Raw genomic sequence first — 25,299 nt, 5'->3', positions numbered from 1 at the left:
TTTTATAGAAAATTGAGGATTCTTCAGTCTACCTTTCTTCAAAATTTTCAGGTCAGAGACTGAATTACCGTGGCGGTGCAAGCTCAGAAGTGAATCAAACACAGTTTCTTAATCCGTGTGAGCAAAGCTAAACCTGTATTTCTGAAAGGGAGGAGGGTTACCAAAATAAGCTTTGAAATGCCTAGATAAGATGCTGCTAGTTGGCAAGCCCCTATACTTTCCCAGCTAGTCAGTGATAAAGTTGTGTCATCCGGCCAGAATCCCCGTCCAATACCCTTCTCAGTCTGAGATTACATTTAGCCCTCTCATTTCCCCTAAGGAATCCCTCTTCCTCATCCTGGGCCAAGAGCGGCTTGCAGAGGCCTAACAATGGAGCAGAAATATAACAGGATGGGAACAGGGCGGGTAGTGGGGGGAGGAGAGAGGAGCCAAGAGAAAAAAAATGCCTTTTTATGGTTCCTTGTAAACCCCCAAGCATTCCTAGCTCAGTTCCCTCCTCTAGCTCTGAACAGAGCAACAGCTTTTCTTGCTCCCACTCAAGCAGTAACCAGATTTTGTAGGGTGTGCTGCTGCAATTGCTGCCTTCGCTAACATTGACATGAAACATGAAAACGGTTGTTATTCTCCTAGTGCTGGCTCTGGCTACGATTTTTGCTTTAGTTTGCGTCTTGCTGACTAAAAGGGAAAAAAGTACCAGGTGTGTCCCCTCAGAACCACAGAATTTCACTGAGGGTGGGATCAGTGATCAGAGCAAAATCTTTGCTGACCTGACAGCAGATGAGATGACACAAGTGGTGAAATTTCTCAAGGACAATCTTGGTGTACCCCTGAAAGATGCATTTCATGCAAAGCCATCGGACAACTGCATTTACTCTCTGGATATACACCTCCCCGCCAAAGCAGAAGTACTGGACTTCCTTGATGATGGAAAAAAACAGCCCCATCGGCAGGCACTGGCTGTGGTGTACTTTGGGGGCCAACTAGACCCAAATGTCACAGAATTCGTAGTAAGTCCTCTTCCAAATCCAAAATACTATGAAGACATCACAATAAAGAAATTTGGCAGGAGGGTGCCGTATCACAGCAGACCAGTGACTGAGAGAGAGTACAGAGATATTGATGAATTTGTTTTCCGTGAGCTCGTCAGTGCATCCAGCCTCCTTAAAGCATGCTGTGAGTATAATGGCACTAACTTGGCTTCCCTGACCACAGCCCCGCGAGGGTTTGCGTCTGGTGACAGAGCCACTTGGTTTGTCCTGTTCCAGAATGTGGTGGGCAGTGGATACTACCTCCACCCTATTGGCTTGGAGGTGCTGGTGGATCACAGCAGCCTGAACCTCTCTGAGTGGAAGATTACGAAAGTGTTCTACAATGGTCACTATTTTCAGGAGCTGGCACAGCTGGAAAGGGAGTTCAAAGATGGTCGTGTAAAGGAGGAGAGAGTGAAGATAACCCAGGTACATAATTTTGCTCCCAGGAAGCACTCCAGCCCTCGTCCTCATCCTGGCCCCTTCCAGTCTGAGCCTCATGGGGTCCGCTACCATGTGGCAGGCAATCATGTTGCCTATCAGTCCTGGACATTTGCCTTTGGAATGAACGTGTATACAGGGCCACGTCTCTTCAACATCAAATATGGCAAGGAAAGGATTATCTATGAGTTGAGTCTGCAGGAAGCCCTTGCCACTTATGGCTCAAATTGTCCTGGAGGGATGGTGACCAGGTACATGGATGGCAGCTTTGGCATTGGGAGGTTTTCATATGAACTGGTTCGGGGCATTGATTGCCCCTACATGGCTACCTATGTGGATCAATACTCCTTGATAGACTCTGACACCCCAAAGCTGAACAAGAATGCTTTCTGCATCTTTGAGCATGACATGGGATTGCCCCTGCGTCGCCATTTTTCCAACTTAGGTTCCTTTTATTATGAGGGGCTAGCCAAATATGCCCTGGTCTTAAGAGCCATTTCCACCATTATTAACTATGATTATGTCTGGGATTTTGTGTTCTACCAAAATGGTGCAATAGAAGTCAAGGTCCACGCCACAGGATACATCAGCTCGTCCTTCTTCACGGGCGGGGGAACTGCATATGGAAACAGGGTAGGGGAGCACACGCTTGGAACCATGCATAACCATCTAATAAACTATAAAGTCGACTTGGACATTGGAGGTAGGTCCCCATATTGCCTCAAATGCTACAATCTGCTACCCTGATTATGGAAACTTTAGCCATATGCTGACAGGAATGATTCGTGGAGTTGTCATGTCCTGCTTCCTAATCAATCTAGATTCACACCCATGTCACCCAAGGAATTCATATTCTACATTTCAAATAACTGTTCAGATTTATGTGATACTTCATAAATTTGCTTCACTACTCAGACGTCTGTAGGGTTTGATATATCCTGCTTAGCTACTTTCATCAAATTTAGAAAATAACTTGGTTCATTCTTAATCCAATTCTGAGACACATAACTGTGTTCATAGCACCCTGAATAATGTCGTTAGGAGCACAATGGGGTCAAACCAAGCGTGATTTAGAAGAAGAAGGGTGTGGGGGAGAAAATGCTTGTCTTGGATTAACAGCTAAGCTAGAAAAGAACTGTAGATGCTATAATGTTTGCTTCATTTGCAGAGCAATGCAATTCACTATGTTACATTTCCAGATCAAGAACTGCAAAACACGGCAACATCACTGGGTGAGGCAGGGATAACGGAGACTGTAGAGAGCACTGTAGAGAGCATGCCTGCCTGCCCAACCTTCCTCCCAAACCTGCACCTCCAGTGCACTGTTTAAGCTCCACATGGGAGATAATTTTGAGCTCCTCCATTTGAAACAAAAAAGGGAATCCATTGCATTAACAGAACTGAGTGGTCTGAAGAAGTGAAAGTCTCTCAAACCATATCCATAAGAAAAGGCTACAGGGGTTTCCACAACTGGTTTTTTGCTGATACTCTGTCCTCTTTTATCCCTGTTCCCACAGATTGCCCTAGATTGCCTTAAGCAGAGACCAGGAGCCACTAATGTGCATTGCAGGGTGGGACCTACAGAACATAAATCCTAGAAAACTCAAGCAAATGAGCCAAGTTACATGTTGCTGTGGAAGTCATAGGTTGAAATTTTTTTTTTAGGTTGAAATTTTTTATTTAAATAAAAACATAGGGCTTTGAGAACTGAAATAATAAGAGGAGATGGCTTTTTATAGTAAGAAAGAACATTTGGTATTACTAGTAAAGAAATGCAGCAAGAAGACAACATGTTCTGTGAGTCTGGAAGCGGGAAGGGCTCCCTTGTCATGAGAGCAGGCAATGATGCATTTCCTTAAGTGGTTATATGTTCTGGATTAGCTTCCACAACAAGGGGAAACTCTCTCATTGCCCCCCTTGTGCGTGAAAATGAGGAGATTCTGACTTTTGTTCAAGTGCTGGTGAGCTGCTCTAGATGCCCCTAGATAAATAGCAGGGAGCCTGTCCTGACAGCTGAGGTGCCATGCAGAAAAGAGAAGGTAGTGAAGTTATTGCAATACAGTCGCTATCTTGTGTTTCCCCGTACAAAGCGTATGGCTGTACTGCACTCACTTCATCGCAGGTGAGGAGAACCCTTCTGAGGTCAGGTGTTGCATTCCCTTGTGGCTTCTGCCTTGTGAGTACTCACTGAATAATCTCCCGGTCTGGGAAATCTGGACTCACTTTCCATCACTGCCTTTGACTTATTCTAGTCTCGGGGAAGCTGCTCTCTCCACATCTCTCCCGCCCCCCACACCCCATCTGTGAACAGGGAAGAGCAGTGAGGGGTAGGCGGACGCAGTCAGCGTAGGTGGACTAGAATTTCTGGACAACGATGTCCAGGTGCTTCCTGCACCTTCTAATTCAGGTTGTTATATGAATCCCTGTTTTATAGTAGCTCAGGTGTGGGTCATCTCAGTGCATAGTTCATGGGCAGTAAGAGCTGATTGGCCCCTGAACCAGCATTGTTCCTTGCTCCTATTGGTGGACCTTGGGCTTCTAGTAAAAACACCAGGTAGAGAGACTCCATAAGCCTGAGAGCACCAAACACCTGATCTACTCTACTGGGCTCTTTCTCTTTTTTAAATAAGTTTTATTTGAAATTATAATCCTAAAAAACAAAACAACAACAAACAACATCCTTCCTCAAAAACATTGGGCCCGCTGGGTCAGCCCCCACACCCTTCTTTTTCCATTTATGATAACTGAAAAACATATTTAAATCTATGCGAAGTCCCGTTTCTCCAGCCAATAATAAAAAGTCCCAAGTTTGATAGAAGTCAGTATCTTCCTTCTCCTTCAATGATAAAGTCCATCTATCCATTTCTGCACAGTCCAGGATCTTTTTAAGAATCTCTACTGGGTTCTTAGGAAACAAAATAAAAAATAAAAAATGATGGATTGTTTCATGTGATAAGCAAATGAGGTCCAGTATAGCAACAAGCAACCTTGAATAGCAAAGTTCAGCCAAACAAAAGTTTAGAACCTGGTGTGTATTAAGAATGTTGTGTTTTTAGTTGATCTTTAAATATTGCCGTGATATATATGAAAAGTGATCATAGGGTGAAATATTGCAACTACCTTTAAAGTTGCAGAGAACAGCAGCTACAGCAAGTATAGCAATGTAATAAGTAGGCCACCATTATTCCCATCTAGCAGATGAAAACTGAAGCTGAAAGACAGTGAGGTGTCCCAGGCCAATATATGTCCACATATCCCCCAGTCGTGAGGGCCAGACTAGCTCTAGTATTTATTCCAATGGATATAGAAATCTACTTGCTTTGGTAAGGATATGTCTCCTGAAGCCAGGAGAGGCAGGAGGCCAGGAAATTTAACTTCGCTGAGTGTTTGCTTTTCTTAGGAACCAAAAACTCCTTGGTGGCTGTTGATATGGCATTTGAGTCTCTGCAGGCCCCATGGAGCCTAGAGCACCAGATTCAGCGGCCAGTACTCACAAGCCAAGTCCTGGATAAGGAGGAAAAAGCTGCCTTCCCACTAGAAAACAAAATGCCTCGATACCTGCACTTTACCAGCAGCCGTCAGAACCGGTGGAAGCACCCGCGTGCCTACCGCATCCAGATCGTCAGCTTTGCAGGAGACCACTTGCCCCAGTCAAGCACCATGGAGCGGTCTATCAGCTGGGGCAGGTACAATCCGCTGTGTTCATGCTTGGATTAATGCTTCCCTGTTTAAATTAAATCAAGAGCGGGCAGAAAAGCCAGTGGTTAACCACTATGGCAATGTGAATTTTTAAGCTTGTTTTCAAGCTACAATTGTTTGTTTTAGCCATTTGTAGCAACAACTGCTGATTTTTTCCTGTTGTTGCAACTGCTACAAAATGTTGGTGGTACAGCAACAGATGAGCTTTGGTGGGAGTTACCTGTGGCCCATGCGCAATAACTTGTTCACTTCCGATTTAAGGACGACTCCTGGAGAAATGGAGATGTGGTGTATGGTGACTGTGTAGTGTAAACATCCTGCTTCTTCTCAAACCTTTCCCATCTGCTTGGTGGGTCTCCTGGGAGCAGGAGGAAGGAGCAGCAGCACCACCCCTGCCCTCCCTTGAGGATTGTGGACTGCAAGCCCCTCCTACATGACAGCTCTCCCCCCCCCCCCCCCAGCCCCACAGGCTGCAAATTTGGTGTACTGGAAGGTACTTTCACATGCCCCGGAGTCCTTTGTGCCATTATATCTTTTCCTGTTGGAATATTCTTCTGTCTTGCATTGAGACAACAAAGATGCTCCAATTGTGGTGCAATGTTTGGATAAGGGATCAACACACATGGGCCTTGGGAAACGTCTAATGGCCATAGTTCCTTCTTCCTAATGTAAATGTCATGTTTATGCTTCAGAGCTGATTGTGTAAAAGTGTGATGACATTAGTCTCCCCCCATAATCTGTGTTCTTCAGGTATAAGCTGGCTGTCACCAAGCGTAAAGAGGAGGAGCTGAGCAGCACGTGCATCTATAATCAGAATGACCCTTGGGATCCACTGGTGGCCTTTACTGACTTCATAGACAATGAGACCATCTCTAATGAGGTGCATGCTGAGTTATGCCACATCTTTGTTTAAATAAAGGAGCCTGAGAGAACAGGAAAGACAGCATAATGGCCCCAGCATTGGCAATAGATCAGGTGAAGCTACTGAGGAAGGACTGCCTGGGAAAGGAAAGCTTGTAATGACTGACTGTTCTAGTGCCAGATGGAGGGCACAGATGTCAGACACCTCCCAAACCCATTTCAGTGGTGGATGACAGCCACCAGAGGTGGAAATCAAAGGACGTCCTGTACCTTCTCCAGAGACAGCCTGAGAGGAAGAAGGGAGGTGCTTGCAAGAGAATGACATGGCTCAAACAACAAGACAACCCACCACAGGTAGCAAACCATGGTGGGCTGTTATATTATCAGAATCCAGCCCAATTTACTCATGGTGGCTTGTTTTGTTTTTAAACGAACCTCACTGGGAACCTATGGGTTGTTCTGTCATGTGAACCTGGACAACTAACCCATATGCCTACATATGTCCCTGTCAAAAAAGCTTGGGTTGTCCTGCCTACCCAAAAGACACCCCCCACACACACACACACACTTTAAAAGAAACTGGGCATTGGCAGTTGTCAAAAATCCTTCTCCTTTGGGGAGTGACTTGCACTTTTCCTTGCTCCCAGACACCTAGATTCTTGGGAACTGAGCAAGTGAAAGTAATCCTTCAGACCGTGAAATACACAGTGCACAGAAACACACTCACGAGGGTCTGGCCATGAAGGGAGTGTAAATCCTGGCACTCTCTTTTTATGAGCAAAGATCACTTGTATGTTTGCTTTGGCCTGACAGTTTGCCTTTTGACAGCTGCCAACCAAACTAGAGGAGGAAAACGTATTTCAATTCCTCCAATTCCTCAGACAATGTCCAAAGTTGCTACCTGCTGCACTTTGACAGCAAGTACCTCTCTGGGCATTGTCTAGCAGAGGCTGCCAGTTGTTGGGCCTTTGTAGGTGTGCAGCTCCATACTTGAGCAAGTCTGATTTTTTAAAAAACTAATGCATGCAAATATTCATGCAGATTAGAAGGCCAGGATTTGTTAAAAATAATGTGCACCGTGGACAGTTCCTCCACAGTGCAGCCTGGGCACTTTGAACAAGCTATCACTGTCAAAATGGTGATAATGATCTTCAAGGGGAAAAAAGTTTAAATCTAAAAAGCTGCGGAGAGCAAAAGCTGGCTCTTCATCATGGTGGGGATGACTTGGTCCTGCCATGGTGTCCCCTTGGACAACAGCGGCAGGATCATGCAGGAAGGAGGAAGTGAACAAAGTATTCCAATCTGTTAAGCATAAGGGTGGTTTTCAAAACAAGCAGCCCACCATGGCTTATTGCTAGGGTGGGTTGTTGTGACCTGTGAACCCACCCAATGAGGACAATAGCCTCAACTAGCCCTGTTCAACCTGGTGCCTACCAAATATGTGGCACCAAAAGTGCAGCGTCTCATATCCCTGGCTTTGGGGAGGGGTCGTTTACCTAAATGCTCTGAGACTAGGTGCCACAAGGAGATGTTACGCTATATCAGCATTTTTTTTCCTGTGGTTATTGGCCTAATTCTCCGATTAATGTAAATTTTAACTGATTGTTGTTGTTACTGTCATTTGCCCTGAAAGCCTGATGAGCAGAAGGCTTTTGCAAGCTATGCCATCTCCTATTTCTATATTTCTAGAAATACAGAAATACGAGGGGCATGACTTGCTGGCACAAATCCATTTCTGATGATCTGCAGTGGTATAGATGCCTCTAATAATTTAGGAAGCCAAATTAATGCTCCTTTATATGGGTCAGTGTGCCCATTTCCGAAGAAGCGAACTGGTGAGGCTGACAGAAAATAAGTGCATGCAAGGCAGAGGGGACTAGGATCATCCAAGCACAAAGCCTCTCCTTTGAACCCATGTTCTCTGGCCCAGCACCCATTTCATAGGAGGCAAACCGATCGTGCTCAGAGGCAAGGAACTTGACCAGGAAACTGAGCAGATGTCAAAAGGCAGGAATTGAGCATTAAATGTCAAATCACAGACTTACCACCACATAGCACAACAAAATCCCCAGCAAAATACACATAGGTAAAACACGCACTCACTCCACATATGCCCCCAACCAAAACAGACAAAACATAGTCACATAGCACAGGCAAAATCATTCCTCCTCAAAACAAACACAAGCCAGCCAGCCAGCCAAAAAACAAAATCATCAGAAAAACAGGCAGCATGTACATTGGACTTGGAAACAATAAAGGCAGTGCTTAGAAATAGATTTGTTGGTTGGAGGTTGGTGAGATGCTTGCTATGCATCAGCTTTTTAAAAATCGGGAGGGGCAGGGTGTCTGGTTAACATGAAGTGAGGTATTCAAGGGCGGAGCATGATCTTGGTGACTACTGTGGGTACCCCAGCACCACATCAATGCAATCATGAGGTTATCAGCGCATGGGCCACTGCAGCCAGACTACTCTTATCCAGCAACAGTTGTTGCTGGTGAATCTGCTGAAGCTGGTGAGAGGCATTCCTGGTCACGGAGACCGCCTAGGCCTCAAGCAATAAAGTCAGATCAAGGTGTACAGCTGAGTTATTGCACTGTTTCTTTCAGAGGGAGCGTAGCCCCATCTAGATGAGACTGCAGCCCGGTTCCTGGTCATGGGAACCACCTCTCTGCAGAGCCTCTGCCTTAAATGGATTCAGCTTCAGTTTATGCCTGCCCATCCAGCCCGTTTCTGAGTTCAGTGTCTACCATGAGGACACCAAAGTGCACATGGCCCAGTGTGCCCATTGCCCCACTGACTGTGCTGCTGGTGCAGTTGAGCTCAGCTGCGCTGGTGACCCACCTTGTCACTGTAGATCATCTGGACTGGTTGAGCATCATCTACATTCCCAGCCACTTCTGAACTAACCTACCAGCTAAGTGGATGTGATTCTAGTCGAGCATATGGTGAACTGCAAAAGAGTTGACACAATCTTCCATGCCTTATTATCACTGATACACTTTCGCTTGCTGGCTAACAAAACTGTGCTCCCCTGTCCCTCTCTTTTAGGATCTTGTAGCCTGGATCTCAGTTGGCTTCCTGCATGTGCCTCATGCTGAGGACATCCCCACCACTGTCACGATTGGCAACGAGGTGGGCTTTTTACTCCGGCCCTACAACTTCTTTGATTATGATCCCTCCATCAGCTCCCTTGACAGTGTCTACTTCACAACAGATCAAGATGCTGCCAAATGTGAGATCAACCAGGCTGCCTGCCTGCAAGAGACAGCCTCGTGTTCCCCCAGTCTACCTCCTTTCACTTACAGTGGCTTCAGTAACTTGACAAGTCCCTAACAAGCTTCTCTATTTTGTTCCTTCAGGCTTGCCAAAACATGCCTCAGTTTTAGTTGAACAACATTGTTGCTATGCCCAAATTATACCTCACCTGAACAGCCCTAAATCTACATATCAGAACAGATAAAGCCTTCCCCCATTGCCTCCACCCTCAGTTTAGGGCTGCAGAGTTTTTTCCTCTTAGGCGAACTGGATGCAGAGTTTCTGCTTTGGCCTTATAGTAAATAGCCTCACACATTTTAAAAAATGTAACAGTTATATGGAAAAGTCACAATATTTTGACACTATTAGGATGGTGTAGGCTGATCTTGTAAATGCTTTAGTGCATTCAGAGATTACTACCACTTTGAAAATGGTTAAGGATGTCAGTTGAACCAAGAGGTTGCATGATTTTGTTGCATATCAGGGAGGGGCTCCAACAGGAATATATTAGAGTGAATTATAAGCTGATTACTCAGTAGTGCTGTGCCAAACTCTCCCCTCAATTTTATAAAGTAAAGGAGAGGCTTACTTTTACCATAGAAGGCAGGAGATGTTTTTACAATGTCTGGAACAGCAGCAAATTTTTAATGGAAAAAAAACTTGTGGAAATTCTGCCTGCTTCCTATGATATTTGTAAGCCCCAGAGAATTCCCATTAAAAAGAACCATTATTTGGAAATACCAGCTATACTCATCCCTGAAAACATTGAGAGTAAAAGAATGAATGTTTTTATACAGTTTGAATGTTATTATACAGGTTGTAGGAGGTGTCTTCAACCTTTCATATTGTCCTTCCAAATGGCCGCTGCAGTGTAATTTCATAATAGCACAAGATGGACATGGCAGCTCTTTTGGGATGGTGAGCAGAACATGACAAGAGTTTCAGCTGACAGCTCCTGACGTGGTGAGTCATTGTCATGAGCTAGGCATTCCCTCCCATGCAAGACAGTTTCTCCAGCACTTCTTGTAAGCCTCTTTATTCTACACAGAAAACTCTAAGCATTTGCAAGCCTCTGAGCATACACAAGATGTGTTGACCCCTCTGTGCCCCCCTTTACCCAAAGCTTTGCTTATGAACCCTTCAGGGTCTGTCTCTGGAAGGAGGGGTGCTATGGAACCAGGTGTGCCTTTGTTTCTGCACTCTGAGCCCCTAATTGGACCAGCCTGTGGCTTTGATGATGGGCCCTCGGGTCCACGTCTTCAGGGGGCTGGCAGTCTCCATCTGGGAGGCTGTTCATTTCTAAATCTCCCTCCCGTCCTTCGTCTGCTTCATTCCCACAGGTGGGAGGGAGACAGGGCCCCATGGGTGTCCTCGAGCTACTTCCATCCAGAGCAGGCTCGGAGTGGTACTGCGGGAGGGAGTCTGCAGGTGCAGGCCGGTCTGTTACAGCAACAATCCCATTATCAGAGTGTGAGCTCTGAGCCTCGTCTGGTTCAGCCAGCTCCACATCATCCTCAGAGGCTGAGCTATCAGTCCCACAAAGCAGGCCATTTCTCATGTGCCTAGGAATCTTGTCCGAGCGTATGCACATGACAGTTATTGGTCTTCAGCAGTAACTATGAGTGGCATCGCAACTGACTTACCTTTCAGGAGTATCAAGCTTTTCCTGAGCGTGCACCTTCCTTTGTTCTGTCTGTAACAATGGAAGAGACGTCATTGAATGAAGAAGATCCAATTCATGTGAATAGCTATTTTTTAAAAAATGGCAGGAGATCCTTTAAAACATACACACTTTTTTATAGTATGCATTCATTTAAGTCAAAATGCCTCAGGAAAAAATGTTAACACATCTCTATTGATTTACTCGTATGTTGTGTATATGTGGCAAGAGGTTGTGGGAAGGAGGCTGCATTCTCAAAAATAGCTGTTGGGGAGCAAAGGCTAGCAAAGATTCTATTACTCTGATTGATGAAAAAAAATAAGGAAGAGTTAAGTCAAAACTATTTACAGTTTATTCCAATACACAGGAACTACATGCATAATGTAGGTAGCCCCCAAAGGGACTACTAAGATGAAATACATACAAAAATGCCTTTACAAACTATCAATTGATACAATTTGGAGGAGGGTCGCAGGACAGGAAGTTTGCTAGAGACACAATAGGGTAAAAGAGGATTGAACTGATTAAGACAATGCAATACAAGAAGAACCTTCAGGACAGGCAAACAATTAGCATATCTAAGGTGTGACCCCAAAGGAAGATCTTTCAGGACAGGCATATTAGCGTATCTAAGTTTTTGGAATGAGAAAGCCAGCTGTTTTTGGCAGGCATTCTCAAGGCCTGCCTATTGGAAGGAGGAAAAGGAGGGGGCCTTGCAAAGTGGGCTAATTCCAGATGTTGAGATGAGAGAAGCGGAAATGCTTAGCTCAGGGCCAGACTCCCCTGGTGGGCAGGCAGCCTCTGGGAATAACCAAGATGTACAGTTAATGGGAGGAGCCTTGGAACAGGGGAGTTTCTCAGGGACAGGTGAGGTGGATATGGCTCTTGACCCCATTATGTGATGTTGGGAGAGGAAGATGGCCCAAATAGAGGATTGGTGTGCACAGAGAAGGTGTGCTTGTTTCCAAAAGGCCCCTCCCAAAAGGATGAGGCTCAAACATATAAGGAGAGTTCCTAGAAGTAAATACTAGATTGGATTCCACAAACCAATTCTGGGCATTTGTGTTTCTGGAAAATGCTTTGGTCAATAAGAATGTTTTGCAAGAAAGGTTTGTAGCTATTGATGTGCGAAGGGAGGAACTCTAGCTCACAACACTAATGTATCTTTGTGGAGCAGGACTTGCAACTTCGATTCCCAATCAGATCAGGAATCCCATCTGAACTCAAAAGCTGTTCCTAGTGTCAGGTTTTATTGGCCATATTATGGCAGAGTTTCACTCATTTTGTCCTGATGCAGGATAGTAGGTCTTGGGGCCCCAAGATCAATTTCTAAAGATCCAGATTTTCTTCCCTCACCCACCTGTGTGGATATGGAGTCATCACTGCCTCCACAGTCTGAGGGGTGGGTGGGTAAGGCCACATACCTGGAAATGGCCACTGAGGAGTCGAAGTTCCACCCCTGCCAAGGATCCCTAAACACACGGGGTCTTTGCTGGGAGAGCTTGTAGCCTGCTCAGCCATTTTTTGACAGTTCAGCTGTTCCACCACTGCCATCACTACTATGTAAGAGAGAAGTTTGGGGTTTTTCAAATATGTATTTGTAGTATTATCAGTCCACTGGCATTTAAGTGCTAGGTGCAAATATTTTAATGTTTAATAGGCAGAAAAGTGCTAGAGCTAGAAGAGGAAAATCCTGAGGGAAGGGAAAATGAGGAAGAAACTCCCTGGAAAAGGTTGAAAAGTGCAGAAAACTAGAAAACATTCTGCATCAGTGGAAACAGTGGAACCACGGAACTGCTTTCAGTTACTTGAGGATGAGACTGGAGGCAGCCTGCAGTGGAAGAACTACAAGTCATACATCAGCTGCAACACTGTCAAGAGGCTAAAGGTCAGCCAAACAGTGGCAATGATACCAAGGCTTGCAAGAACAAGAAGAGTGTTAGTTGTGGGAGACTCCCTTTGCCTGGGATGGAAATGCATGTACGTCAGGAAGACTTGTGGACTCATCAGGTATGCTGTCTCCCTGGAGGACAGTTTAGTGATATAACTGAAGGATTGTGAAGGCTCGTACAGCCCATTGACACAGATCCCTTCCTTCTTATACATGTGGGAACAAATGATACTGCCAAGTGGAACTTTGAAGTAATCACTCAGACTTTGAAGCTTTTGGGAGGAAAGTCAAGAACTTTGGAGCCCATACAGTTCTCTCTTCCAATTCTCTTCCAAGAACTGGAAGGAATGGACATGGAAAGAAAAATACTCCAAGTGAATGCCTGGCTACAAAGTTTGTGCCAGTGTGAGACACTTGGATCCTGGGATCACAGGTTACACTTCCTGGAAGATGGACTTCTGGCAAGGGATAGGTTGCACCTTACAAGGACTGGAAAGAAGGTGGTTGGCCACAGCATGACGAAGTTTATCAGGAGAGCCTTAAACTGATTCCTACAGGGGAGGGAGACATACACCTGGCATAACAACAGACAAAGACTTGTGCACTGCAACAAAGAGAAGAGCTCTAATAGTGCCCAATAAAGTAGGAAAAAAGCTAGAGTATAAAACACATGTCCTTGATGTATTTATAGTAATGCCCAGATTATGGGAAACAAACAGCATGAACTTGAACAAGAGAACTTGATACAGGAGAGTGCATTTGACTTGACTTGGTAGGATGACTCCCACGACTGGAATTCAACAACTGAAGGATATAACCTGTTCAAGAAGAACAGAAGCAACAGAAAGCGAGGTAGAGTCACACTATATGTTAAAGATGCATATCTCTGCACAGAAATAAAGGATGGTGAGCTTAGAAGCCCCATTGAGAGTATCTGGATTAATACAAATGGAGCAAGGAACAAAAGGAAAACAGTGGCTGGAGTCTATTACCAACCACCCAGTCAAGGAGAAGATGAGGATGAGACTTTTGAAGAGCAAATTGTCAGTGATTCAGGGGGCACGACAGCATTTTTATTTTCCGAATTATCTGTTAGGAAACAAATTCTGCCAAACATGGCCCCTGCGAAAGATACCTAATATGTGTTGCTGATAACTTTTTCCAACTGAAAGTGGAGGAAGGAATGAGAGTGTCGGGATCAGGGCCTGGATGCCCCTTCAACTGCTTGCAGAACCAGAAACACCCTTGCAGGCACTCTCAGGGAACAGTTGAGGAGCAAGTATGCAGTGCAGCTGGAGGCCCTGGAAGCCAGCATAAAAGACCTTCCTGCACTGTTCCTCTTTGCCACAGCGACACAAGCTGTCCTGGTGACTCGCTGGTGCCCTGATTCCTGCATTGCCTCACCTGAATCCTATTTCCTGCCTGCCAACCCATCTTCTTGCATCTTGTATCCTGCCTTGTTCCTGCTCCAGTCTAACCCTGATTCCCACGTACCTGCACCCATCCTCCCTGACCTCACCTTAATCTTGAATATGACTGTCTTTCTGGAACTTGACCTTTGGACTGTGCTCTTGAACTGCGCCTTTCAATTGTAATATCTTAGACTCTGTTTGCTTGGATCTATTGTTTCCCTGGCTTTGACCTTATAATGTTAATCAAACATGCTCTTGCTTCTGGCTCTCTGAATCTGCTGCAGGACTCCATCTTGCACCTGTGCCCTGGTCCCCGTGTTCCAGCCTTAGCTGCCTACCGATCCTGCCTCAGACCTTACAATGAAGAATGGCTATTCTTAACTTGACGCTAACCATCAGGGAAGACCTAGTGGATGAAGTGGCAGTTATGGGAACTCTGAGGGAATTGACCATGCCATACTTGAATTCCTGATTCTAAAGGAAACAAAAGCCACATGTAGCCAAGCATGTGCCCTCGATTTTAAGAAAGCTGATTTTACTAAACTTAGAACAATGAAAAGTAAAGTCCCATGTCATGAGTGGAGCCAGGAATCGGACTAGATGGCTCAGGAGGCCCCTTCTGACTCGCTCTGTTTCTATGTTTCTAAGTGACTCTAATGAGAAAAGGAGCCTAAGATGGGTGGGAGTTTTTAAAAAAGGAAATTCCAAAGGCACAATTGCAAACAATTCTAACAAGGAAAAAAGGTAGAAGACAACAGAAGAATCCAACGTGGCCTCACAGAAAGCTTACAGGTGATCTGAAAACAAAAAGGGGCATGTAAACAAGTGATGATAGTTGCTTGATCTAGCCCACTTTTAGCTAGTTTACTAATCAGGATGTCATGGGGCGCTTTGTTGAAAGCTTTGCTGAAACCAAGCTGTTTCTACAGCATTGCCAAAATCCTCCAGGGATGCTAAAAGCAACAAAAAAGCCTTCTTCAGGTATGTCCAGAGTAAAAGAAGAAAGAAATGGGGGGGGGGGTCCCACTATTCACTGTGAATGGCAAAATGATAAAAGATGGCAAAGAAAAGACAAAGTGATTGATTCCTTCTTTGCCTGAGTCTTCTCCCAAAAGAAGATCTATGACTTTCCTGTTGAAGAGGAAGCTGAAGCAGCAGGTTGGCAACTGCATATAACACATAGGCAAATGTCAAGAATCATCTAATTGGGTTGAATGAATACAAATCTGCAGGGCCAGATGAATTCCATCCTAGAGTCATAAAGGAGTTGGTGGGAAAAACTCTCAGAATCATTGTCTATTATCTTTGAGAAATCATGAAATAGTTATTGGAGATGGACTGAGGGTAAGGATTAACTGTAAACATCCATAGGGCCAAGAGTTATTGGGTTCCAAAACGGTTCTCTTTTGTGTATGGGGTGGGGGTATGCAGACATTTTTTTTGCACGCCTGTGACTAGCTGTATAGTAGCTGTATCTGCTCATGTTTACATGTAGAATATTATATGGGGAAAGTAATACTGGTCTACCTACAAGATTGTTTTAAGGTCTAATTAGATAATCAGCTTAAAGCAAAGGAAAACTTCCATGGCCATTTGTAAGGACAGAATTTTATTTTAATTTTTGGCCACAACAAGACAGTCCCTAGAAATCACTGTAAAGCAACCAATCACTTGTGAAAGGTCATGTGTTTTGTGGTCATTCTTAATAAAGCAATACATCTGTACTTTAATGCTAAAGCTCAGCAGCTGTCCACAATGACTCATCTGCCCCCCATTCCCAATTTAGCTATTAAAGAGTTCTCACTGAATTATCTCAGTTACTATTGGACATGCTGCAACTCTCACAGTACTGAAATATTCTTCCACAAGTTGTGACTATTTATATTTGATTTGAGATTTTAAAGTGCTTTAGAAACAAAATTGCAATGAGAAGAAAATTTCAGGTGATGAAGTGGGCAAGGCGTGTGTACAAGGGTCCTGTCTTGCACAGAACAATCGTCTCTCCAGCAGCCTGTGGCCTCCTTGATTTCCTGAATTTCAATTAAAGATTAGGGGAAGACATTCCTTCCACAGGGCATTTTCTGATCAGAAAGTTCCAGCAGATTGGTGGGGGGGGGGGGGTGTTGCAGAGTAATGGAGTCATGCGTAGCAGAAAGGAGAAACACATAAAGTACTTTCAAAATTACCACCAAAATAAATTTAAAATCAATTATAAACCATGCTGAAGATGAGACAAAAAAAATAAAAGAGGAAGAATAGTTCCAGGAAACTGGAGAAGAAATGTTGGCACAGCACTATCTTCACATTTCCTTGAAGCTGGATGAGTAAGTGTACTGCTCACACTTCATACAGGTTCTTAGGGAAGTAGCAATATTAGATATATTATGAGATATCAACAGTCATACCATAGAAATATATGGCTTTTCTACCCAAAGTAGTTAACATGCACTCATCATTCCCTACTCACAGTTGTTTATGGGTCTTTAGAGGATGCTGTGGCCTTCTAGTTCTGCTTCTGTGTTTAGCAAGCACTTTCAGGGAGTTGTTTTAGAGGAGAGAAAATGTGGCATTGAATTATGAAAGCTAAAGGAACTGTTTTTTCACGTATGTATTTGTGCTATTCCACAAAATTAAATTGCTACCTAGAGGTTATGTATCAGAAAAGCAAGAGAGAATTTTGTTCTGTTTAATGCTTTATGCCTCAATTTTGCAACAGAGGATTTATTGCTTTGTGCTGAAAAGCTTTTGATGTTAGGAAGACCCTAAGGAAAGTGCTGAACCTTGACGAATGTGAATTAGAGTTATGCCAAAATTGTTTAGAAGACATTTTACCCAGAAAAAAACGTTTTTTTTTTCCTTTCCCTAGGCCTCTAGAAACAAATAGCTACTTTGCAGTACGTATTTCCAACACATTTTCTTCACCATTTTGGAAAGGCCACCTTCCCCACCCCCAATCCCACAATAGTCAATGTGGTGTACTGCCAGGTAAATTGGCATATAATTGCAGTCTAAATTAAGGTTTTATATGATTGTTAGTTACCTTAAGCTTATTCACGTGAAAGTGTGAGGTATAAGTTAGTCATCTACCTGTACAATGCCGTGTTTTTCAATTGATTTTGATAGTTCACCTTTGGAAGAAGAAGCCCACCTGGCTGTGTAGCAAGCAACATAGAACCCGAGGGTGGAATCAATTAATGCCTGATGGTGTGGTGCAGGGGGGCATGAGCCGGGATGTTTCTGGCCATCGTCCCTTATCCTTGCGGCAGTCCTGCAGATGGTCTGTGAACTTGGGCCACTGCTGAAGGGGAGAAGTTGCAAGACAAAAACAGCAGGGTTAATATATAACAACTGTACTGAATGAAGAGTGTGAGGCTGAGTGAGGAGGGATCAGTTGCCCTTGTTTTCAGGAATCCTCTTGCCTCAGCACTATGTCCTCCTGGCTCATGCCCCCCACCCCAGCTCATTATCAACGGTCAACAAGAAAGCTTATCTAAGGAAGAGCAGAGAGCACTGGCCTCTTAAGCTTTAAGAGCAGCCTCTGTTACAAACTGTTCCAAATCAGGGCTGGCTTGTATGAGAGGCCTTGGAGAGGGGCATAACTGAGTTGAGCCCCACTTGACTGCCAAAACCAGCACAAGTTTGCTTCTAGTGACTTACTCTTCTCAGAATTCAGACCTAAGCCATTCTGGCCTGCAGGAATACTACACTCACCATGTTACCAGCATGCCTGTTCTCACTGGAAACAATGCCAATATTTGCTCCCTGTCTCCCACTTATGCCGACTCAATGAATGAAAGATCTCCACAATGTCCTATCCATGACAGCCCTGATTAGTTCTTGTAAATTCAAGGTTGTGACTTCCTTTATAGAGTCAATCCTTCTCATATTCAGTCTACCTTTTCTTCTTCTGCCTTTGACTTTCCTTAGCATGATTGTCTTCTCAGGAAGTTTTGTCTTCTCCTGATGTGTTCAAATTATGAGAGACTGAATTTTGTCATGTTTGCTTCTAGGGAAGGTTCTGAATTGAGTTGAACTAGGACCCACTTGCTTGTCTTTCTGTGGGTCCAGTGTGTTCAGAAAGCTGTCCTGCAGCGTAATATTTCAAATGCATCCATTTTCTTCCAGTCAGCTTTCTTGACTGTCCACCTTTCACAAGGCTACATAGTGATCAGGAATACAATAGCGTGGATGATCTTGGCCTTGGTCTCTGGTGAAACATCCTTACACAGGATGATTTTTTCTAGTTCCTTCATTGCTGCCCAAGTCTCAGTCTTCCTCAGGTTTCTTGACTGCAGTCTCCTTTTGAATTGATGACTGAACTGAGGTATGTGAAATCTTTCACAATTTCCATTTCATCATTGTTAACAGTAAAGTTCTGTAAGTCTTCTGTGGATATGATTTTTGATTTTTTTAAATATTCAGCTGCAGTCCCGCTTTTATGCTTTCATCTTTCACTTTCATCAGGAGTTGTTTCAAGTCATTGCTACTTTCTACCAACAGTATGGTATCATCTACATATCTTAAATTATTGATGTATCTTCTTGACAATTTTCACTTCTTTCTCTGATCCTAATTCAGCTTTCTGTATGGTATGTTCTGTGTACAGACTGAACAGGAAGGGAGATAAAATATACATTGCCTCACACCTATGTCTATAGAAAACCATTTTGTTTCTCTATATTCTGTCCTAAGAGAAGCTTCACATCAACAATGAAGGTTAACATCACGGCAATCAGGGCACATCAGGCATTTCTTTCATTTCTTGTGTTCCACACTGTCAGAGGCTGCTGTAGTCTGTAAAGCACAGCCTGATCTTCTTTGGAAATTCCTTGGCTCACTCTTGTAGCCAGTGTATATTTGTGATATGATCTCAAGTACCTCCTCTTTTTCAGAATTCAGCTTGAATGTCAGGCATTTCTCACTCCATACAGGGTAAAATATTTTGTGGTAACACCTTGATCATCACTTTGCCTGAGTGGGAAATTACTGAAATACTCCTATCATTGCTGCACTCATTCTGTCATCCATCCATTCTATTTATATCCTGCCTTTTTCTCTTACAAAGAACTTAAAGTCAGGTTACATAATTCTCCTCTTGTTCGCAATCTTCTCCCCACAATAACAACACTGTGAGGTAGCTTGGACAGAGAGTCTATGACAGGCCCTTTTGCATCTCCTTTCTTTGAGAATGGAATGTATATTGAACATTTTCCGTCTGTGGGCCATTCTTTTGTTTCCCAGACTCATTGGGTATTCTTGTTTCAGTCTCCACTGCTTGGAATAGTTCTCCTGGAATCCTGTCTACTCTGGGGGCTTTATTGCTTCCAAGTGCATTCAGAGCAGCTTTCACTTTGCTTTCTAATATTGCAGGCTCTTCCTCATAGGTTTCCCCTCTGAATGAGTCCATCTTTCTCTGTCTTTTCTGTATAGTTCTTCTGTATATTCTTTCTACCTTTTCTTTACTTTCCCTTGGTCAGATAGTGTGTCCACTGTCTATTAGCATTCCTAATCTCAGTCTGAGTTTCCTTTGAATTTTTTGGATCATCTGGAAGTGGTTTCTTGTTTTTGCTCTTCTTTTGTTCACTACTATTTATTTGCTTTGGTCATTGTAATACAGTGGTACCTCAGCTCATGAACTTAATCCGTTCCACGACTCTAGTTGCAACCCAAAATGGTCGTGAGCCGAGTCAAATTCCCCCATAAGGTTCAATGTAAATAAGGTTAATCCATTCTGTAAATATTTTTTTAATTACAAAAATTTGAAACAAAGTAACAAAGAACAGCAAAGTAACAAAGTACAGTGCAATAGAGAACACTAACTTAGCTGAGGGGGGAGGTTATTGTTTGGAGGGAGAGTCCAAACGATAATTGTGCGATAGCGATCATGCTCAGGAGGGGGGAGGGAGATGGCTGCGATTGAGATTGTGCTCATGCAGGGAAGATGGGCACGATCATGGTCATCACCTGATGTGGAGTTCGCGACCTAAGGCAATTTTTTCTGAAATTTCTGTTGGCAACCCAATTTAGTTGTGAACTTAGGCGTTCGTGAGCCGAGGTACCACTGTAGTTCTTTTTGTCTCTCTGCGATAGTAGAGTTGCATTCACAATTCTGTACCTATTTCTGTCACCTTTTGCTTCTCACCTGTCCTTAGCAACTGTGTTTCTTCCATCTAGGCTTTTTCTTCCTTTTTGCTACAGGAAGTGTCTTTTGGCATTCTTCCCTAATAATGTCTCTGGTTTCAGTATACAGTTCTTTGGGTTCACAGTCAATTAAGCTGAATAATGCAAATCTGTTCTTTATGTTGACTTCAAATTTCTCAGGGATGTTATTTAATTTGTATTTTAGCACTGTTCTCATGATATCCATGTATACAGTTATCTGGTTGGTTGGTTGGAGTATGTATTTGCAATAAACACATTGTTGGCTTCCCAGAATTCTATGAATAGGTCTCCTGTTGTGTTTGTTACCCCCAGGCCAAATTCCCCTACACCATTCGATTTTTTTCTGTTTCCTACTTTTGCATTCCATTCACCTAGGATTATCAGCATGCCTTGTGTTGGTGTCTTAACAATTTCCTCTTGAACACCTGTATATAACTTTTCAGTTTCTTCTTCTTCAGCATCTATTGTTGGAGCATAGACCTGAATGAGTGTCATGTTAAGTTTTCCACAAATTCTGGTTGATAGTGTTTGGTTGGATTTGGCATTATAGCCAAATGCAACCAGTAACCAGTCCATGGCAGGGGATGAGGTGGCTAGATGGAGTCGCTGAAGCGGTCAGTGTGAGCTTAGGTAGATTCCGGGGGATGGTGGAGGACAGGAGAGCCTGGAGGAATGTTGTCCATGGGGTCATGATGGGTTGGGCACAACGTCGCAACTAACATAACATAACATAACCAGTCTACATGTTACTTAACAGTCAGTAACAACAACCAGCCACCACACAGTGTCTATGGGCCAGGACGTGAGTCATGGGGGAATGACTTCTGGGAAAGTTTTGCCATTGTGGAACATGGATTGTTACTACCTAGAGCCAAACTGCTGAATGGATCTCCCACTTTTTCTAAAAGCTGTATGGAAAGACTAACTTGTATCTGGATCATGCCACTAGGGGAAGGGGCTAGTAATTTGCCCTTATTGATTCAAATAACTCACAAATAAAATGGTGCAGTGTGATCTACAGCTGATTACAGTTCTTGTCTTAATAAGGCTGCTATTATTAGTTTACCCAAACTGAGGCTGTCATACTTTGGGCACATCATGAGAAGATAAAACTTCCTGGAGAAGACAGTCAATGCTAGAGTGAGTCAAAGGTAGAAAAAGAAAAGGACGACCAAAGATGAGATGGAAAGACCCTATAAAAGAAGCCACAGTCCTGAATTTACAAGAGCTGAGCTGGGTGTCATTGATACTGAACTCAGCCAGTCAACAGCTCAAACCCATCAAACAGTCAAACCCGGGTGGACCCCAGACCCGAGCCAAACAGAGCCTGAGACGAGACTTAGAGCCAAAACCAGCTTTATTCTAGTGCACTATAGAAAAAAGGGAGACAAAGGGGGACTTTCAGCCCAAAGCAGTGTCTCAAAAGTTGCACCCCAGTACATGCGTTTTATACCCTAGGTAACCAATTAGGGCACCTAATACACATCTAATGCATCGATACCTCAATGTATGCACCCCCTCCTGTGCTGGAGAAAGATTCCTTCTTCTGTCAAGGACCAGACATTTCCCATGTCTATTTCTTATCTGCTCGAGATTCACACAGGCTTGCCATGTTCTTACTCCCTGCACATTTGCAACTTTCATGGCGGCTGGAACCAGTTTCCATTGTCCCTTTGATTACTGTATTCGAGGTCAGGCTAGCGTGTTAGCTGTGGGTTACACAAAGTTCATTTTGTTCTTATCCCCCCTCCCTTCTGGGACAGTATAACTGTAGTATTTTTACTCTGTGGCCTTCCTCTGGCCAACTACTTTTGGGGCCTTCCTCTGGCCAATTATTTTTGGGAAGTTTTGGGGTGCTGCAATTGGCAACATCATGGATGGGACATTTTGGAGAGCTTACATTCACAGGGTCACCGTAAGTTAGAGATGACTTGATGAAACATAACAACAGTTTATTTAAACATTAAATGGCTCATGTTAGCAGCAGAAAAGAGTTTGGGAGAGCCAGCTACTCATCTCTCATCTAATATGTAGTTTAGCCCAGAGTCACTGCTTATTGGTGAGGAATGGGTTTCCTAGTTTCTTTGGAACTTTCAGTGTGTCAGTTGGAAGCATTTCAGGGTTTTACAATGAATAAGAGGTATCAATGTGGGGCTCATTGGAGTTATGACTAGGGGTGGAAAGGGATGCTGTAGACCAATGAAGTTTGCCTCCCTGCTTATGAAGCTGGGTGAAAAACAAGTCTTACATGCGTTGTAGTGGCTTGTTATGCACGGCATGTAGTTTGGCCTTCCGTGCGTGCTCTGTTTGTGTACCAAGCCATCTGGCTGAGCAGCACTGTTGGGGTTCCTGGCTGGAAACCCTGCGGTCTTTCCTCCAACTCTGTCCCATTCCTTCATGCAAGCTCTTCCCCTTTCAGATTAATTATTTATGCAATATATGAGGACAGAGCCAGGATGTTGTGTTAGATGACATGAAGTTGAATGATTAGCAGAGAGGCCCTGGGAAAATCCTGGAACATGCGATTGTGGAGTGCTGTTATCCAGTTGGCAGTGGTAGTGGAACAAAGGTTGACCAATGTGAAGAAATGAGCATGATGAGGATTGTAACTATTTCCATCTCTGTTTCCTAGGGTAGATGGTGTATAAATAGACCAAAAATGTAAGTCCAGCGAATTGTCTCAATGCAAAGGCTCTCTTCCCGGCCTCTTAGTTCACATAACCTCATGCCAGCTGTAAGGTTATGGGGCCCACAGAGTGGGGGGGGGGGGGATAGGGAAAGCTGCCACCAGGATCCCTGTCTCTAACCTAGATTACAGTAGAAAACAAGACTAAGTTCCTTTGAAATGCAAATAGATGTGTCAAAAGCAAGAAGTGAGCAATGCTGAGGGGAACCAGGAAAAAACCATCTTAAAAAGCTGGAAAAATAGATTTACCCAATGCATTTCAAGCTGCTGCAGTCTATTCACATCTGTACCATCAATGTATGGATCTTCATCAATGAATTATTCAGGACAGAAGCAGAGCAGGAATTTCTGCATTATGAACATTTATGGGATGGGATGTTTTGAATTCTAGGCTTCATATGAATTCTGTCTGACTGAAGCCAAATTAATCAGTACCCCTGCATAAAATCTCTTTTTGCGGGGGGGGGCATGGTGAGTAGGATGGTAGCGAGAGAAGGGGGAGCTGTACGACTATCACTCCTCCAGATCCAGTAGTCTAGTGCTTCCCATGGGGATTAAATAGACAGGGGGGAGGAATTATCCTGCTGAGGATGCAAGGAAATATATTTCCTGTGTTTGTCACATTCTCTCCACAGAATGGGTGCTGGACTAAGTTACTATCTGATAGGGACACTGCACTAAAGCCTGGGTCTTTTCTTCTGCCAACTTCATCTTTATCCATTGTAGGATGGGAAAAATACTCATGCTAAATTGATTGTAATCCAGGGGCCTTTGCTGGTGGTTCACATGGCTGGAAGGGTTAGAGGCATCCCTCGCCTCTGTGCCTGTCAAATGTCTATCAAGATTACGTGGAGAAATAGGGATAATTAAGTCAGAACTTCAGTGGATGGTTCCTGTGTGACTAGGTGCTCGGCTGTTGTGGTTATTGAGCAAGTAACTGGGTTAAGCACTACCATCTAGCTGAGTGCTTACCTACCTTTTCTCACTGACGCCTGATTGTTCACCTGCTAAGAGAAATAATATTAATACCAGGGCAATACTCATCCATCTACCTCATGGGGGTCCATGCATCTCCAACCAGTTTTTCTGTCAGAGGTTATGGCTGGAGCATAACCGTGGCTATGTTCCACATAACCTTCCTAGTACAAACCGGGACTTCAGTTTGCCCGTGCTTGGGGCTTAGTGGCCAACAGCATCCTTTGGTGTAAATGGTGCACTTAGCCCCTCTCCAGGAGGCAAGTACTACCATTTGTGACTGGGTTGTCACAACACAACAATCCATTGTGACTACAACAACCCTACAACAGTCCGTAAGTCACTGCACTGGGTTCTTGCCCATAAACATGCCAAGACATGACAGCCACTGGGCCACATAATCCAAGATTGATGTGGTGTCATTAGGCCAGCCAATTCCATCCTGGACACAAGGAATCAGCTAAAGAATCTCTTGGCTCATCTGTTGACAGCTGTAGACAGAAAGCGGGGGGGGGGGGGGGGCAACTTGGAGAAGCTTCTGGACAATGGCCAGAGTTGGTACCGCCTGCATCTTGGCAGCACTTTGCTCTCCACACTTGACTTGATTTCACTCTCCACACCCAGTCAAGCTGGCTTTCACAATCTAAGGTGTGCAGGAAGCGAAAGCGGGGGAAATGGCTCACAATTGTGGCAGAGGTCGGGAGATACTTTGCAAGACTCCTTCCATTCAATATTCATCAGAGAATCAAGAAGGGAGGAAGTGGGCCAACAACCTTCAGTGAGCCCAACAGGCTCTTGGGTTGTTTGGATAAAAACCAGCCTTCCAACTGTGTCCAGAACTGCCGTGCCTATTAAATTCCTCTTCTCAGTTTGAGAAGGAGTCACTGAATCTTTGAATGAGCACTCTTTGAGTTTGATTCTGTGGCTAACTGTAGATCCACTTGCTAGTTCTATCTAGCCCACTTTTAGCTAGATTGTTCATCAGGATATCATGGGGCACTTTGTCAGATGCTTTGTGGAAGTCAAGATATAGTAAATTCACGACATTCCCAAAGCCCACCAGAAAGATTACCCAATTTAAAAATGGCAGCATTTTTTTTTTACAAATCCATGTTGGTTTCTTATATCCCAGCAAATGGGGTGGGATATAAACCTAATAAATAAAGAGTAATAATGGCATTGTTTTCAAGACTGACTCCTTTATAATCTGCTGCAGAATTTGTCCTGG

The 25,299-nt window shown here is 44.0% G+C and overlaps 1 protein-coding gene across 3 annotated transcripts; it reads left to right on the top strand.

Moving 5' to 3' along the window:
* Positions 1 to 469: 469 nt before the first annotated feature.
* On the top strand, positions 470 to 16,912 carry AOC3 (amine oxidase copper containing 3). 3 transcript variants are annotated; one of them, XR_006413593.1, is made up of 4 exons: positions 470 to 2,172; positions 4,870 to 5,155; positions 5,919 to 6,143; positions 9,079 to 9,214. XR_006413593.1 is itself a non-coding variant. In XM_044418686.1 (4 exons), exons 1-4 carry the CDS (start codon positions 606 to 608, stop codon positions 9,361 to 9,363), a joined length of 2,268 nt encoding a protein of 755 aa, XP_044274621.1. In that variant the 5' UTR covers positions 471 to 605; the 3' UTR covers positions 9,364 to 16,912. The 3 variants fall into 3 exon arrangements, 2 of the variants coding, with proteins under 2 accessions (XP_044274621.1, XP_044274622.1); XM_044418686.1 differs by having other exon boundaries at positions 471 to 2,172; positions 5,919 to 6,048; positions 9,079 to 16,912; XM_044418687.1 differs by having other exon boundaries at positions 1,324 to 1,457; positions 5,919 to 6,048; positions 9,079 to 16,912.
* The last annotated feature ends 8,387 nt before the right edge of the window (positions 16,913 to 25,299 follow it).

Source organism: Varanus komodoensis, unplaced genomic scaffold (assembly GCF_004798865.1).
Source record: "Varanus komodoensis strain SLA01 unplaced genomic scaffold, ASM479886v1 scaffold92, whole genome shotgun sequence".
Classification (NCBI taxonomy): Eukaryota; Metazoa; Chordata; class Lepidosauria; order Squamata; family Varanidae; genus Varanus; species Varanus komodoensis.
The sequence above is the reverse complement of the archived record's forward strand: the minus strand, read 5'-3'. Positions and strand labels throughout refer to the sequence as shown.

What these genes read in the sequence shown, in the direction of transcription:
- AOC3 (XM_044418686.1), top strand. Translation starts at nt 606, where the DNA reads ATGAAAACGGTTGTTATTCTCCTAGTGCTGGCTCTGGCTACGATTTTT. An exon ending in CGGTCTATCAGCTGGGGCAG is followed by an intron (nt 5,156 to 5,918) that starts GTACAATCCGCT and finishes TGTGTTCTTCAG; the next exon opens with GTATAAGCTGGCTGTCACCA. An exon ending in ATGAGACCATCTCTAATGAG is followed by an intron (nt 6,049 to 9,078) that starts GTGCATGCTGAG and finishes CCTCTCTTTTAG; the next exon opens with GATCTTGTAGCCTGGATCTC.